At 52.5% G+C, this 16,682-nt stretch overlaps 2 protein-coding genes across 53 annotated transcripts in view; one reads left to right on the top strand and one right to left on the bottom strand.

Annotated features, from left to right (window-relative positions):
* LOC100521877 (pseudouridine-5'-phosphatase) overlaps nt 1–12,534 on the bottom strand; it is a 631,841-nt gene extending 619,307 nt beyond the window's left edge. For all 50 annotated transcript variants that reach the window (XR_014835030.1, XR_014835028.1, XR_014834991.1 and 47 more), the window contains exon 1: nt 12,447–12,534. Coding sequence is in view for 1 of the 50 variants with exons in the window: in XM_021080519.2 (XP_020936178.1) it covers nt 12,447–12,516 (70 nt within the window). In the remaining 49 variants the exon portion in view is untranslated. The remainder of the gene's footprint in view (nt 1–12,446) is intronic.
* Nucleotides 11,821–16,682, top strand: part of LOC146394453 (steryl-sulfatase-like) — a 201,537-nt gene continuing 196,675 nt past the window's right edge. For 2 of the 3 annotated variants that reach the window (XR_014834968.1, XM_085007107.1), the window contains exon 1: nt 11,821–12,091. The gene's annotated coding sequence lies outside the window, so the exon portion shown is untranslated. Of the gene's footprint in view, nt 12,478–16,682 lie in introns of all 3 variants that reach the window. The other variant, XM_085007100.1, reaches the window with a different exon arrangement.

The raw sequence follows: 16,682 nt of genomic DNA on the forward strand, positions 1-16,682 counted from the left end.
AGAGGCCCTGCGTCCCCGGGAGATCTTGAGAGAACGGGTCCCGGGCCAAATCCAGGACCCCAACTAGAAGCAGAGAGGATCCACGGAGGGCTGGGCAGCAAAGCCAAGGAGACAGACCCCCGCAGGTCGTGGAGCAGCAGCTCGTGAGGCAGAACGTTCTGGAAACAGAAGAAAAGGCGCCAAGTGGATCTGGCGATGTGGCAGTCCTGGCTCCCTTTGTGAGCGTAAGGTTCCCGAGACACAGGCGGCAGGCAGGCTGCGGGTGGAACAGGACAATGGGGTCGGGACGGTGACCGCAGCTACCTTGCTAAGGAGCTTGGCCCAGGGTGGAGGCGGAGATGGAGACGCGCCACGGCGGGACCATGAGGCGGAAGCGGGTTTGTTTAAATGACAGACCTGGCACACGTCATGCTGACGTCTAGAAGCAGTAGGACGAGAAGGAGCAGGGGCCGCTCACATTCAGGAGAGGCAGGAAGGACAGGCCAGCCCGGGGCAGAGGGGGGGGCATCGGCTTGACCAGGGCTGCTATACCCCTGCCAGGAGGACGGCAGCATGGCTGCAGATGCCTGCACACCCGGCCCAAACCCGGGCACCGAACAAGAGGCCAGCTCTGAAGGACACCCCCAAACTCAGGACCCCGACTCTCCCCCGGCTCCCTGCGCAGCAACAGTGGATGCTGCAAATGTCAAGATGGGCAGGCTGCACATACTACTTGGTCTCACAGATGCACTGGCACACAGGTGTTCCATTCCCAGGGGCACCAGCCCAACCCACGTCGGGGAGCCCTCCCCAGACCAAGCAATGAACCTCGCAGCTGACGGGGAGGAAACAGAGACATGCAGGCCTGCAGCTGCAGACGCCAGCGGAGGGGGTGGGGGTTCGGCAGTCATGAGGCCAGGGACTCAGGCGACAGCGTCCCAAGGGATGCTGCTGCCACCAGGTCTAAGCGCACTGCACCATGGGAGCCACGAGTCTCAGCAGGGGCTGCTCTGGGAAGAGAAGAGGAAGCCTCATTCCCTGTTCCTCCCTCTGTCCCCCCTTGCCGTCCGCCCTCGTCCCTCCTTCCTCCTCTCCCCTCCCCTCCTTCCTCCTCTCCCCTTCCCCTCCTTCCCTCCTTCCTTCGTCTTTCAGAGCTGACCTCCTGACGAAAGGTTAGCTGAGCTGCCACTGAAGGTCCCACCAGACAAGAAAGTGGTGCGCAAATGTCTACACATGTCCTGGGCTCCAAGGACACCGTGAGAAAAAGGCACGGACAGGATGGAGGGTGAAAACCGAGAGAGGGCTCTTCTTTTCCTCAAGCCTCTTGCTGTCACACACCGTTGGGGACGGCACTGCCCCCGAAACCCGCCAGGAGCCACAAGCTCTGGAACAGTTGAGCTTATACCACTAACATGAGTCTGGGAAAGATGTATGTTTTTATTTCTTGTCTTATGAGGGCTGCACCCGCGGCATCTGGAGCTTCCCAGTCTAGGGGCTGCATGAGAGCTGCAGCTGCTGACCTAACCACAGCCACCGCCAAGCCAGATCCTTAACCCACTGAGCAGGCCAGGGATGGAACCCACGTCCTCATAGATCCGAGTCGAGCTCGTTACCGTTGAGCGGCCACGGGAACTCCCGAGACCTATGTTTTACATTCTTGTCTCTCAAAGGCGAAGCTACTCATTACTAATTCATAGTTTTTGTTTTGTAGGGGTTCATGCTTCAGGCGTAATCCTCACGTTCCTTTTTTTTTTTTTTAATTTTTCAAGTATACAGTACAATCAAAAGTAGTAGAGAAAAGACCCATATAACCTACATCTGTAAGCAACCAATCTTAAAATCTGCAGACCCTCTGACACCTCGTCCATGACTCGTCTGCATGCTTCTCCAAAGAGGAAAGACATCCTGTGACACAGCCCAGCGTTAATGCTCACCAGAACCCCGGCCACTCAGCAACAATGGGCTGACCTCTGACGGGCCCCTGCACACCACCGTTCTCCAACGGCCACACGAAGGCCTCTTACAGATGCTCCCCGCACCTCAGCTCCACTAAGTCCGGTACTCGTTGCTTTTGCCCCTTTGAAACCAGAGGCACCCACCCTTGAGGGCCCCAAGGTGTCTGACGTTTCCTAGAGTCCAGCCCAGTGACCTTGCAGCATGCGGGCACGAGTCTGCCCTCCCTTCCAGATGTGTCTGAGTGTTTCCACGTGGTGGCCCCCCGCTTGTTCCTCCACCCCTCCCAGGTAGAAAGCGCTTCGAGAAGCTCGCGTGGACTCCCTGCACTGTCCCACCATCACCGCTCCCTTGCCCCTCCACGTGGAACCCATGGGGGCGCTTGTCTGAAGCACAGTCAGAGCGGCAATGTGGCCACCTGGTCGATGCTGCCCGTCCTTCCACCCCTGTGAATGGGTCTTCTCTTTGCCATGCCTCCCTCTCCCCTAATTTTGAGAATTACGATGTTTGTTTAAGAGTCTTCAAATCCATCCTTTGATTGCTACTCGCTCTGCCTTTTGCCAGGGACCCCCGCTCTCGTTTGGCAAGGCGCCCACACTCTTTGAGGGGGATCCAGGCCCCAGAATGGAATCCGCCGTGCCTCCCCAGTCTTGGTTCCCCTGGCTGTGTCACTTAGAAATCCAGAATTTAACAGCTTTTTTTTTTTCTTTGGGCCTTTTAGGGCCACACCGATGGCAATATGGAAGCTCCCAGGTCAGGAGTCGAATTAGAGCTGCAGCTGCCAGCCTACGACACAGCTACAACAATGCAGGATCCAATCCACATCTGCAGCCTGCACTGCAGCTTGTGGCAACACCAAATCCTTAACCCACTGAACGAAGCCAGGGATTGAACCCGCATCCTCATGGACACTGGTGTTGGGTTCTTAACCCGCTGAGCCACACTGGGAACTCCAGGATTTAACAGCTTTTAGGCAGCTATGAGCATTGCGTCTGTGGGGTGGGGAGAAATACAACTGCGGGGAATGTTGAGCCACACTGACAAATAAGCCTCGCTGTTGGCAACAGCAGGTTTCCCGTCAAGAGTGGTGGCAGTGTAGACACCTGTATCTGCTCTGATAAATGGGTGCTTTCTCATGAGACCGGCACCACCAGCGCCACTCGGAGGGGCCAGGGCGTGTGGTTTGAGTTGGACGGGTGCGCCCACCTCGCAGACCCACCTGGCTTCCTGTAAGAGCCAGCCACCAGGCAGCCCTCTGCGTCCCAGGCCCACCTTCCTGCCCAAAGGTTTGGGCCTTCAGGACACACAGGCGTTATGGTCACGGCGATACCTGGTCCCCCAGGCTCCTGGCTCCTCACGTAAATGTCCCACGGGCCACCATGGAAGGCCAGGGTTGTGGAGACAACTTTCCTGATGACCGCACAGGTCAGCGGGGCTGGGACAAGAGTTCAGGCTGTGACCACATGGACCATGTTCCCTAAAGGGGTGAGGGGTACAGTGCATTCTCACCAAACAGTTGAGCTCAGGGGGGCACAGAGGGCGTCTCAATCGGGGGAGACACAAGGGAAAGAGGAACAGGGAACCACCGGCCCACCTGGGATCCAGAGCCTCCTCCAAGGTGACCTGCTGGCCCTCTTCCCAGAGCCACTGCCTTGGGGGAAAATACAGGTCATGCACCTGCTGGGTGGCGACAGGGACACAACGAGCATGAGGAAGCCACTTTAGAGAACACCGGAGTGATACCATACAGAGAGGCCAGCTCACCTCCCCATTTCAGCACAACTGTTAATGAGAGGTCTTTGGGGTCTTGTTTTAGGGCCATACCTGCGGCATGTGGGAGTTCCCAGGTGAGGGGCGGATCAGAGCTGGAGCTGCCGGCCTACACCACAGCCACATCAATGCAGGATCCAAGCCGCGTCTGTGACCTCCACCACAGCTCCAGCAACAGCAGATCCCTAGCCCACTGAGCGAGGTCAGGGATCGAACCCACATCCTCATGGATACTCGTCAGGTTCCTTACTGCTGAGCCACAATGGGAACTCCAAGTCTTTTGTCTTTTAAACACAACTCTCTGCCTGATAAAAACCAGCGTCTCCTGGGCCTGGGAAAGCGTGCTTGTGGCTCAACCACCTCTTCTCGTCTGAAGACTCACTTTCCCGCTCGGCTTCCATCGGCCCTCAAGAGCACGGCTCCCAGAGATTTCAAGGCAAAGAACTGCTCTGACCCTCATGACGTCCTTGCCAGAGTCCCCACCAGCAAATACTTGGTGATTTACCCATCATGCGCGGTGAACCACCCACACTCCAAGACCACAAGACAGAGGAGACGAGTTGTGAGTTCCTGCAGCTCCTGGCAGATGAGGAGGGAGTGAGTCCATGCCTTGAGAGCTGAGACGTGCACCACGGTCCTACCGGGGCTACTTCCATTTAAATAGAGTAAAACTAAATTAAACACAGATTTCGGAGTTCCCAGTGTGACACAATGGGATCAGCGGTGTCTTGGGATCGCTGGGTCACAGGTTTGATCCCTGGCCCGGCACAGTGGGTTAAGGATCCAGCATTGCTGCTCAGGTTGCAACTACAGCTGGGATCTGATCCCTGGTCTGGGAACTCCATATGCTGCGGGGCAGTCGAAAATGAAAAAAAGGAGTTCCCGTCGTGGCGCAGTGGTTAATGAATCCGACTAGGAACCATGAGGTTGCGGGTTCGGTCCCTGCCCTTGCTCAGTGGGTTAAGGATCCGGCGTTGCCGTGAGCTGTGGTGTAGGTTGCAGATGCGGCTCGGATCCCACGTTGCTGTGGCTCTGGCGTAGGCTGGTGGCTGCAGCTCCGATTCAACCCCTAGCCTGGGAACCTCCATATGCCGCGGGAGCGGCCCAAGAAATAGCAACAACAGCAACAACAACAACAACAAAAAGACAAAAGACAAAAAAAAAAAAAAAAAAAAAAAACAAGCAAATTTCAAATCCTCGGACACACTAGCTGCATTTCATGTGCCCGGGCAGCCCCGTGGCTCCCGACATGGGCAGCACAGATCCAGAACCTGCCCTGCCCGTTAGGGCAGGCAGTTCTGCTGGAGGGACAGTGCTGGTCTGGAGAGCAGAGGTGCCCAGCTCTCGTCAAGGACATGATGACAGCATGGGACAGAGGGGAGCCTGGTGCAGATCTTGGCTTTCCTCCCCAAGGCCCCAGGTAAGCTTAGATGTGCCGACTATGACCACGGACTCTCTTCTTACATGCAGAAAGGGCGGTCTGCTGGGCCTCGAGTAGCCCTGGTGGCCTCCTGGATCTCCTTCTGCTCTCCAGGCCCAGGGAGGCGCATCAAGGGCCATCCACAGCCCAGCCCACGGCCACAGGCAACGCTGATGCAACGGCCAGCCAGGCAAGGGCATGCCAGGGAGACCCTCCTGAGCGTGGGCGCCTCTCTGCAGGCAGACACGTAGCGACTGACCTCGGGCGCCAGAGCAAAGGTCGAGAGGGACGGGGAGCCCAAAGGAAGGTGAGACTGCACCTGCCAAACACCCCAAAGATGTGTCAGGAGGGCCTGGGAGGGCACTCCCCCTCCGCAGAGCCCAACAGGAAAACGTTCCTTGAACAGAAAGGCATGTGTGTGACCAATATTAGGTTTTCAAGAAAATTCGCCCTAGATACCCTGCAGGCAATTTTAAACCACCAACAAATGTACTGTTAAACCAGGGCTGCCTGCTGCTCCCTCCCCGTTCAACACAATTAAGTGACGCTTTTAATCTATCAAGTGCTATGATGATGGGGCACTGATATGCACCTATCCTGACAGGGGGAACTTTATTTTCAAACATAATCCATTCTTCTCTAACACGATTGCTCCACCAGCTACAGACTATGGATCCGCCACTTTTCAAACACCTCAAACAAAGGCCTGAGACGTCTCCCGGGCACCTGTGTAACGAGTGTTTTTTGCAGATGGTCCTCGGGGGCGGTATTTCCTATGCTCCTTAACACTGCATTTCATCTCCATCTACCCCTGGAAAATGACACGGGCGAACCCATAAATTAGAGCAGCTTTTAAAAAGGAAAGAAAAATAAAATAAAGTAAAATAAAAATAAAAATAAAAATAAAGAAGAGAAGAAAAATAGGCCGTTTCCGCTGTGCCTCTTTGGTAACGAAGCGAACGAGTATCCATAAGGACACGGGTTCCATTCCTGGCCTCGCTCAGTGGGTGAAGGATCCAGCACTGCTGTGAGCTGTGGTGTAGGTTGCATATGCAGCTCGGATCCTGCGTGGCTGTGGCTGTGGTGTAGACCGGCAGCGGAAGCTCTGATTCGACCCCCAGCTTGGGAGCTTCCATATGCCCAAGTGCAGCCCTAAAGAGCCAAAATTTTAAAATAAAAAACTTAATTTAAAAATGAAAACAAAAGAAAAATAAAAGGAACAGAATCAGAAAAAGCCAAAAAGAATCAGAAAGATGATAGGGACCAAAGAATCCCCCATCCACAGCCTTCCAAGGTGAAGAAAGGAAAAACGAGTTCAAGAGAAAAAGCAGGGACTGCTCTCCCCAGTTGCAGCCAGCGGGCACGGCCACGATTCCAAATGCACACATACGGTGAGGAGGATGAGCAAGCTGGGAGAGGGCAAGGCAGAGGCATTTGACACCTGCAGAGACAGCACTCTGAAGGCCATCTCAGTCATGGTGCCACCTGGACCAAGCTCCCCCTCCCTTTTATCTGCAGAACTTCTGTGGGTGTTTTTGGTCTTGCGTTTGTTTTTGCTGGGCCACGTCTGCGACCTACGCCACAGCTCACGGTAATTCTGGAACCTTAACCCAAGGAGCAAGGCCAGGGGGTTGAAGTGCATCCTCATGGATGTGGATACGAGTGGGGTTCACTACGGCTGAGGCACCATGGGAATCCCCAAGAACCTTGCAATTTTGATCTCACCCTCTTCAATGATTCTAGAAATGGAACAGCCGTGGCAGACAAGCACCGCTAATTGTAGAAACATACCTCAGGTTGACGCGGCTCAGGGGTGCTGGAAAGCACAGCCGAACGGCCCCGAGTTTACCCACCCCAGTTCCCACGCGAGCACATTCCTCTTACTGATGAATTTTCTCTGACACCCGACACACTCTGTTCTGACCTTCCCCCGGCCTCTACCAGCATCTTATTCCAAACTGAGCAAGCAGAGGTCAGGGTTCCCTTCTCTGCACGGGCACTGCTTAGCAGCAAGGCCTCTGACCGGCCTCTGAATGTCGGCCAACTCCTGTGCACAGGTGGAAGGAGCCTACACGTCACCCAGCAAGGTGACATCAAACCTGAGTGTGTGCCATTAGGTCCCGGGCAGGGAAGAGATAGAAAGTACCAGAGCGTTGCCCCCATCCACAGGGAGACCCCACCCAGACAACAAGAGGGAGGCTCTCATTGATCCAAGGGCAGACAAGACCAGCTCCCAAGGCACCTGCGACCATCCTCTGTCCTGCTCTACCTTCCTGAGAAAGCGCCAGGACTCTTGGGGAATGTCTGGACTGGGTCACATAGGAGACAAGAAGCAATGGACACGGAAAAGCTCATCGTCCCCACTTTTAAACCTCATACGTGTCACGAGGGATCAAATCAAATCAACGCAGGCTCCTCCGAAAATTAATCTAGGCCATGTGTGCTGTTACCACACAGGAAAATTCTATTTCTGTCATCAGCTTTGTGCGTGTTCCAGGGTCTAAAGCAGTCTAGCCTAGGAGTTCCTGCTTGGTGCAACGGGACTGGCAGTGCCTCTGCAACGCCAGGACGCAGGTTCCATCCCTGGCCCTGCACGGTGGGTCAAAGGATCTGGCGTTGCTGCAGCTGCAGCATAGGTTGCAACCGTGGCTTGGATCTGATCCCTGGCATGGGAAATCCATGTGCCATGGGGTGGCAAGAAAAGAGAAGGCACGAGGAGCAGAGGGGAGGGAGGAAGGGAGGAAGGAAGGGGAGGAAAGAAGCCTAGATGAGGTGAACAAGAGCCTGACAGGGTGGGAGGGGAATTCTGACACAGGCTGGGCAGGGCTGTGAACTGGTTTAGTCAACTGGTGACTCCCTGAAGTCCAAGAGTACCACACAGGTCCTAACTCCCTCTGCCCAGAGCTTATGGTGTACCCAGGGCCCCGTGCAGATGGAGAAACAGGCACTTGTGAACAGTCTCACACAGAACTACTTGACAAGTAGGAAGCTATGGAGATGAACAGGTATATAGGACAGGACATCAAGAAGATGTGGTAGGAGTTCCCATCGTGGCGCAGTGGTTAACGAATCTGCCTAGGAACCATGAGGTTGCGGGTTCCATCGCTGGCCTTGCTCAGAGGGTTAAGGATCTGGCGTTGCCGTGAGCTCTGGTGTAGGTCGCAAATGCGGCTTGGATCCCGCGTTGCTACAGCTCTGGTGTAGGCCAGTGGCCATGGCTCCGATTAGACCCCCTAGCCTGGGAATTTCCATATGCCACAGATGCGGCCCTAGAAAAAGGCAAAAAAAAAAAGAAAAAAAAAAGATGTGGTATATATACACAATGGATTACCACTCAGCTGTGAAAAAGAATGAAATCATGCCATCTGCAGCAACAGGGATGGAACTAAGACTCTCATACTAAGCAAAGTAAGTCAGAAAGAGAAAGACAAATACCATACGATATCACTTACATCTGGAATCAAATATACAACTCAAATGGTCCTACCTCCACAGAAAAGGAACACACGGCCTTGGAGAACAGACCTGTGGTTGCCAAGGCGGAGGGGGGGGTGAGTGGGATGGACTGGGAATATGGGGTTGATAGATGCAAACTACTGCATTCGGCGTGGATAAGCCATGAGATCCTGCTGTGTAGCACAGGGAACTCTATCTAGTCACTTGCGATGGAACATGATGGAGGATGATGTGAGAAAAAGAATGTGTGTGTGTGTGTGTGTGTGTGTGTGTGTGTGAGAGACTGGGTCACCCTGCTGTACAGTAGAAATTGACAGAACACTGTAAACCAGAGTTCCTGTCGTGGCTCAAGGTTTAAGGAATCTGACTAGCATCCACGAGGATGCAGGTTCGATCGCTGGCCTTGCTTAGTGGGTTAAGGATCCAACGTTGCCGTGAGCCATGGTGTAGGCTGGCAGCTACAGCTACAGTTCTGATTCAACCCCAACCTGGGACCCTCCATATGCCATGGGAGTGGCCCTAAAAAGCAAAACAAAAAAAAAAAAAAAAAGAAAGTAAAAACACCATAATCCAACTATAATGGAAAAAATAAAAATCATTAAAAAAAAAAAAAAAGGGACGCGCATTCCTCTATAAGAAGGTGAGACAGAAGCCAGGTGTCACCCGTTAAAACCCCGCCATCTGTGTGCCTGTGTGGAGACAAGGGAAATGAGAATCAACATGCCAACACTGGTGTTCCCCTCACAGAGCTATCGTCTCAGAATTTTTCTGATTCTTTAAGAATTTGAAAATAAGCTTCTTACTTGTGTGGGCTGATATTTTAAGGATTTAATGAGTGTATCAGACTCCCAGAAAACATATTTTATGTATACCCCATTTTCTATTTACCAGAATTCCTCATTCTGAATATTTTCAACATCCACCCTCCACCTGGCCCCATTATCAACAGCAGACAGCAATGAGTTGCTTACTTGGCTTGTCCAACATGGCAGGCTTGGCCAAATGGGGCTACTAAACCCCTAAAACGTGGCTAGTTCAAGCGGAGGTGCGCTCTAAGTGTCAATAACAGATTTCAAAGGTTAGGTGACAAAAACGAATGCAAATCTCAACAATTTTTCTATTGATGATGTGTTGACGAACAATATTTTGGATGCTGTTGGGCTAGAAAACCAGCACCATTCAATTCCATTCCCTCTGTGTCTTTTTGCTTTTCTAATGTGCTACAAGAAAACGGTACATGGTCCGACCTCTATCTGACTGCACGGCTCTGAGCCACCAACTGTGCTGTCTCTTAGAGGAAACGGTCTTACCTCTTCTGCTCCTAACTTCCGTTATTTCAGGGACTAGATAATCCTCCCTACTGAAGAGCGGAGATACTGCTTAATGCTTATCTTCTTCTTCCTTCACATTCTTAGCCTTGTTCATCAATCATCTCAGTCCTCTATTCCTGTCTCGAAAACGGCATACCTAGCTCATACCTGCGTCAACAAAAGCAGAATTCCAAAGAGTCTTTTCTGGTTGAAAGGATAACAGCATCGAACACTTCGAAAGCACTAGAAAGTACTCTGGGGCTCCTGGGAACATTTCTGCACAAAAGTCTCCACTGACTTCCTCGTTCTCCTCTGTCAAACAAGCTTCACCCTTCCACGAGAACACCCCACGAAACTCTGGTTTGTTTCACTTCCACGAGAATGCCAGTGGTGGGACTACACTAAGGAGTAGATGTCCTGGGGAAAAGCAGTCAAAATTCTGAAAGGCAGGCCGACCAAAAGAGAACTCATTATGAACTGAGGGTGTACTGTTATGCCAATGACAGACGCCCTGAAGCCAGAACTTATGAACTAGAGCAGGTATCATGAGGTAGATTAGGTCAGGTAAAGTCGTACATTTTCGAAAGCGGCCCTGGAATGCCAGATAGTTTGCAAAATAATCACATGAGCAAAGGGGGATTTCTGATAAAGTTCTGCAAAGTCTTACCACTTCCAAGAGTCAGGACAAAAAGAGGGAAAAAGAGCCATGTCCTATCTTTTCCCTTCACAGGCCACGCATTTTTTGTTTCTCTGACTGGTTCAGAAGATGGGGTAACAGCCAGATCCATGTGTGATAAACTATGACGCCTGCCTGAACTAGCAAAAGGAGGAGAGCCAAGCTGATAACAGCCCCTGCAGGTCCAGGCAGTCACATTCATGGCTCCAGGGAACGAGGAAGGGTGACTCTCCAGGGGAAGGAGGCAACAAGCTCGTGCAGAAGTTTAATAAATTCCATTTTAATGAGACATCTCAGTTTGCATTAAAATTCATGAGACACGCACATGTTCTCTGGATCTTTCATTAGTGGGTAAGGAATTTATTTGACAATCTAACTTGACCACCTGAGCAGGAAAGCTCATGCCTACCAACTATACTTAGGAATCCCAGAAGCTCTTTGAAATTGAGTCATTTCGGATGTAGTAGCTGCATACACTGTTCCATCCAATTAATAACCTCCACGGGAGTTTATTTGGCCCCCCTAGGAATTCATTCATGTATATCTCTGGGTCCATAAAAAGAAGAGGCTTTTGTGTGTGTGTGTCTTTAAAAAAAAAAATCAGTCTCATTACTAGGGAGCCACTAAGCACTATGATCATGGAGACAAGGTCACAACCCCCCTGTTAGATGAGCATAACATCACTTATACGTAGGATGGGATGGAGCTGGAATCATTTCTCAGCTGTTCCTCATTAGCTGTGCAACCCTGGGCAAATAACTTTACCTCTCTGAGTTCCGTCCAGTTTTGTTTTTAATTAGTCAAAGCAAATATTTCCTCCCACTAGGCAGAATTTTACGAGATGAAGCACTAACTTAGGCACACCTCCATCAGGTCAGCCGTCCACACCAGGCACGCAGGCATTTTTTACAGTCCTTTGAAACCTTCCAGAGACTATGAGGTCAGAAGACGTTTCCTAACAGTATAACACTTTAGAGCGTTATAAAACAAATGTCTGGGCTGTAGGCAACGCTCAGGGCACTTCTCTCTTGAGTTATAAACACAAAGTTTTCTTTGAATTCTAGTGGAATTCGTCTAGGTTGGTCAAGCTCGTGCCTACCATCATGGACCATAAGAGTGTTCAGCGCACACGGGATTGTTAGCCGCTCAAATCCATGGCATGCTGTGCATCTCAAACTTTCCGGCACTTGGGCGAAAATGCAAATTCTGATTGGGCAGCTGTCGGGTGGGGACCCGGGCTCTGCCCACTGCAAAGCGATTCCCAGGTGATGTCCCAGGACCAGCCAGCCCGCTTAGCAGGGCTCCTCCACCACCTCTGCACCAGATATTTGGGTTCGGACCATTGCCAGTGACGGCGTGGGGCGGTCCTGTGCACTGAGGGAGGTTCAGCAGCATCCCCGGCCGCTACCCTCCGGATGCCAGTAACTCGTACCCTCTAGCCAGGTCACCCCAAACGCCTCCGGACGTTGGCAGATGCCCCCAAATCGGCGGGTGGAGGACCATGCCCTGTAGGATGCTACGTGCAAGGTGCGTGCACCTCGGGGCAGGCCGGCGCCCAGGGTACAGACGGGGAAACTGAGGCCCGCGACCCCCCGAAGCCGGAGGGAAAGCTCCCGTCCGCGCGGTGGTCCCCGAGCACCGAGCGCCGCCCCCACGCATTCCGTCCCCCACGCGCGGCGCGGCCGCCGGAAGTAAGTGCCTCGGGCACCGTCGACGCCGCAGACCCGCGCGCGGGAGGCCTGGCGTGGCCATGGCGCTTCCGCCGCTGGCCCGGGGGTCCCGCACACGGCCCCGCCGCGGCCCCCGGCCCTGAGGGTCTGCTCCCCCCGCCCCGTCTGCTTCCCCGGACAGCCCTCGCGGGAAGCGGCCGCAGGCTACCCACCCAGCAGGAGGCCGTCCATGTCAAAGAGCAGGTGGGTGACGGGACGTGGAGGGGCCACGGGCGCCGCCATTGTGCCGCCGTCTCAGCCAGGTGGGGGCGGGGGAGGAGACGCGCGCGCCGGCCCGCGCACGCGCGCTCCGGGCCTCGCCGCGCACCTCGAACCTTTCTGCGCACGCTCGGCCCCGGGCGTCCGTGCACTCGCGCCCCGAGCCGCTCCCGCGCACGCGCGTTCTGGGCAGCCCAGCGCGCCCCGAGCCGCTCTGCGCACGCGCGCCCGGAGCCGCCTCGCGCGGCCCCTCAAAAATCGCGCGCCTTGAGCCGCAGCCTCCCTGCGCATGCGCACCTCTGGTCTCCTCTTGCGCTCCGGGAATGCGCGCCCGGATCCGCTCTCGCGCCCGGGCGCCCTGGATCTCGCCGGGGTGTCCGGCGCACGCGCGCCTGGGACAGTCCGCTCTGCCGTCGTCTCTGGGCTGAGACGTAGCACGGGCGCGCGGGACAGATTTGCCTGCCTCCACCCCCATTCACTTCGCAGCTGTCAGCAGGCTGGGATGCTCGGTCCAGGGGCTGAGCAGAGCCGAGTTCCTAGTCTGCAGGCAAATGCATAGCTTAAATTTGAAAAGGAGTGGGGAGGGAGAGCGAGGAGGCACGACGATGCCTGGGGTTGTTGGGATGAGGGGTTGGCATCCCTGAGAGCCATCAAGTAAATGAGCAGCCAAGTGGCCATAGTTATGAGGCTAAGTCCCAGCCTGGTGCGCCAGTCTCAGCAAGTTTCTCTTTTGTTTTTGCCCGCCAGGTTCCCCTCCAGCACTCGCAGGGCACACGCATAGTGGTGGGCGGGTCCGCAGCCTTCAAGTCTGTTTCCCCTGGGCATCCTGGCTGGTACATTCCCCCAGAGAGACCTCCTAGCCGAAATCTGACCCGAAAGGGTCCAAATAATAGGATTTTCTAAAATGCATCGCTCCTTTTTTCTTGTATGGCTCATCTGTCTCTGCTTGCTCTGATTTCTTTTTTTTTCCAGATTTTCTGATGGCAACCTGAAGAGCATACCCCGGGTTGTTGGGGGGTTTTTTGGGGGGTGAGGGGTTTGTTTGTTTTTTTGCCATTTTCAGAAATACCTTCCCCCCCCTCCCCCGTTTCCATTTAGTGTTCGTTGACATCGCGTATGCGTGTTTAAACATAAAGATAGGACCTTTCCAGAAGGAGAAATAAGAACGCTCCAGAGACTTTAAAATGTGAGGGTTGTATTTCTGCGGAAGTGTGTAAGCCACCCTGGGAGACACCTGGGTTCAGCAGGTGTAGCAACGATAAGCAGTAAACCTCTGTGCCTGTGATTCCTCCTGCTTAAAATGGGGTGTTAAATGACGCAGGATGTGTCAAATTCTCAGAACTGCCGAATAGGACAACATATGCTCAGTTAATTGGTTATGTCTTTGTAGAGCTGCAGCTGTAAGAGACCTTCCCAGGTTTGAAGACAGACAAGGCAGTTCATCAACCCTACCTGCTAGGTGACTGTATCACAGTACCACACCCTGGGTAGACTCCACCAGGAATGTGGTCTCCCGCTTCTGGAGGCCAAAGTCTGAGATCAGGGTGTCAGCAGTGTGAATGCTTTCTGGGACCTGGGAGGAAAGGATGGCTTCCAGAATATTCTCTCCTCGGCTTGTACATAGCTGTCCTCCCCCTCTGTCTTCCCGTCTCATCCTCTCTCTATGCATCTGTTTCTGCGTCCAAATTTCCCCTTTTTATGGAGGTCCCATCATGGCTCAGCAGGAACAAATCTGACTAGCATCCATGAGGTCGCAGGTTCCATCCCTGGCCTTGCTCAGTGGGTTAAGAATCCGACATTGCCATGAGCTGTGGTGACAGTCACAGACACGGCTAAGATCCTGCATTGCTGTGGCTGTGGTGTAGGCTGGCAGCTACAGCTCCGATTCAACCCCTAGCCTGGCAACCTCCATATACTGCAAGTGCAGCCCTAAAAAGATTAAAAAAAAAAAAAATCCCCTTTTTATAAGGAGACCAGTCACAGAGGATGGCCACCCAGCATGACCACATTCTAAGTTAATTACATACTAAAGGTCATATCTTCAAGTAAGGTTGCACGCTGAGGTCCTGGGGGTTAGGACTCCAACTTAATTCTTTTTTGAGGGAGACACAATGCAGCTGGTAACAGATGTATTCCACAAATATTGGGCACCTGCTGCATGCCCATGCTCACCTACCAGAACCTTTAGAATTCTTGCTCCTCGGGAGTTCCCCTTGGGGTTCAATGGAAATAAATCTGACTAGCATCCATAAGGACACAGGCTCGATCCCTAGCCTCAATCAGTGGGTTAAGGATCCGGTGTTGCTGTGAGCTGTGCTGTAGTTCACAGATGTGGCTTGGATCCTGAGTTGCTGTGGCTGTGTTGTAGGCTGGCAGCTGCAGCTCTGATTCGACCCCTAGCCTGGGAAATTCCATAATTGCCATTCGTGCAGCCCTAAAAAGCAAAAAAAAAAAAAAAAAAAGAGAGAGAGAAAGAGAGAGATTTTCTAAAATGCATCGCTCCTTTTTTTTTGTATGGCTCATCTGTCTTTGCTTGCTCTGATTTCTTTTTTTACCAGTTTTGGAAAAAAAAAATGTGCTTGCCATTCTTGGAAGCAAATAGACACACAAAGGAGAGAGTTATTTTGAGAAAAATATTATAACAGTACTGCATTATAACATTATGACAGTACTGCATCTCTTAATTCTTTTTTTTTCTTTTTCGGCCGCCCCCACGACATATGGAAATTCCCTGGGCCGGAGTCGAACCTGCACCAGAGACAAGGCCAGATCTTTAAGTGGCTGTGCCACAGCAGGAACTTCTGATGATTCTTTAAATAAAAGGAATGTTTTTATAAGGGAAAAAAAAACTCCCATGCCTGGGCTAAGAATTTGAACCTGCAGGACAGATGCAGAAGCTATTGGCTATCTCTGGGTCAAGGAGACTCAGCTCCTTAGAAGGAGCTTCGGGAATTGCCTGGGTTTTGAAGCTTCCTCAAGATTTGCTGCAAAAATAAACAAATAACATAGATGCAGGTGATGAAGACGTCAGACGTCCTGGGACAGAGATACCTGGAGAGGGTCCCCCTTGCCCTGTTTTGGCCACTGGGCATTCCTGGACAGAGAAGGCAGTTTGTCTATGTACAGGAACCGAGGTGCTGACAGCGTGATCCCCTTCACCGCGGCTGAACTGGCAAAACCGCATGGCAGGTGCAGAAGAGATGCAATGGGGAACTTCACCCATGAGACATGAAAACATGGCTCCAATCATGTTTTTTTAAGTCTTATTTTCCATACTCTTCAGAAACATCCCTTGCACAGGGATGATGGAATTTCTTCCACGGATCACACTTGATTTTTGGAAAGGTGTGTTTTCCTGGTGGGACAATGGCTTACTTTTCCTGACCACTTTAAAATGTAGACAGAGGAGTTCCCGTCGTGGCGCAGTGGTTAACGAATCCGACTAGGAACCATGAGGTTGCGGGTTCGGTCCCTGCCCTTGCTCAGTGGGTTAACGATCCAGCGTTGCCATGAGCTATGGTGTAGGTTGCAGACGCAGCTTGGATCCTGCGTTGCTGTGGCTCTGGCGTAGGCTGGCGGCCACAGCTCCGATTCGACCCCTAGCCTGGGGACTTCCATATGCCGCAGGAGCAGCCCAAGAAACAGCAAAAAAAAAAAAAAAAAAATGTAGGCAGAGATGATCCAGTAAACTGTACTCGCATGGTGTCAAAAGCACATTCACAGAATTCCCATCGTGGCTCAGTGGTAATGAAACGAACCCTGGCTAGTGTCCATGAGGATGTGGGTTTGATCCCTGGCTTTGCTCAGTGGGTAAAGAATCTGGTGTTGCCAGGAGCTGTGGTGTAGGTCACAGACACAGTTCGGATCTGGTATTTCTGTGGTTGTGGTGCAGGCCAGCAGCTGCAGCTCCTATTTGACCCCTAGCCTGGGAACACCACAGGTGTGGACCCAAAAATGAAAAAAAGACAAAAAAAAAATTGACCACCGATGGCACAAATAAAAAAATGACCCTTTCCCACACAATGTATAAACTTACACTTGCCATTTATTGTAACGTGTGTGTAGGGGTGTGTGTGTGTGTGCTCATGCCACTATCTCTATAGTCCTAACTGATTTCAGCTTACTCCTGTTGCTATCTTGGGTCTTCCATCTCTGTGTTTGCTTTGTGTGTTGTGTTTGGAAAGCTTCAG

The sequence above is a fragment of the Sus scrofa genome, chromosome X, assembly GCF_054392235.1.
Source record: "Sus scrofa isolate SSC_HxYL_T2T_F1_AM1 chromosome X, Sscrofa_HxYL_maternal_Yorkshire_Landrace_v2.0, whole genome shotgun sequence".
Classification (NCBI taxonomy): Eukaryota; Metazoa; Chordata; class Mammalia; order Artiodactyla; family Suidae; genus Sus; species Sus scrofa.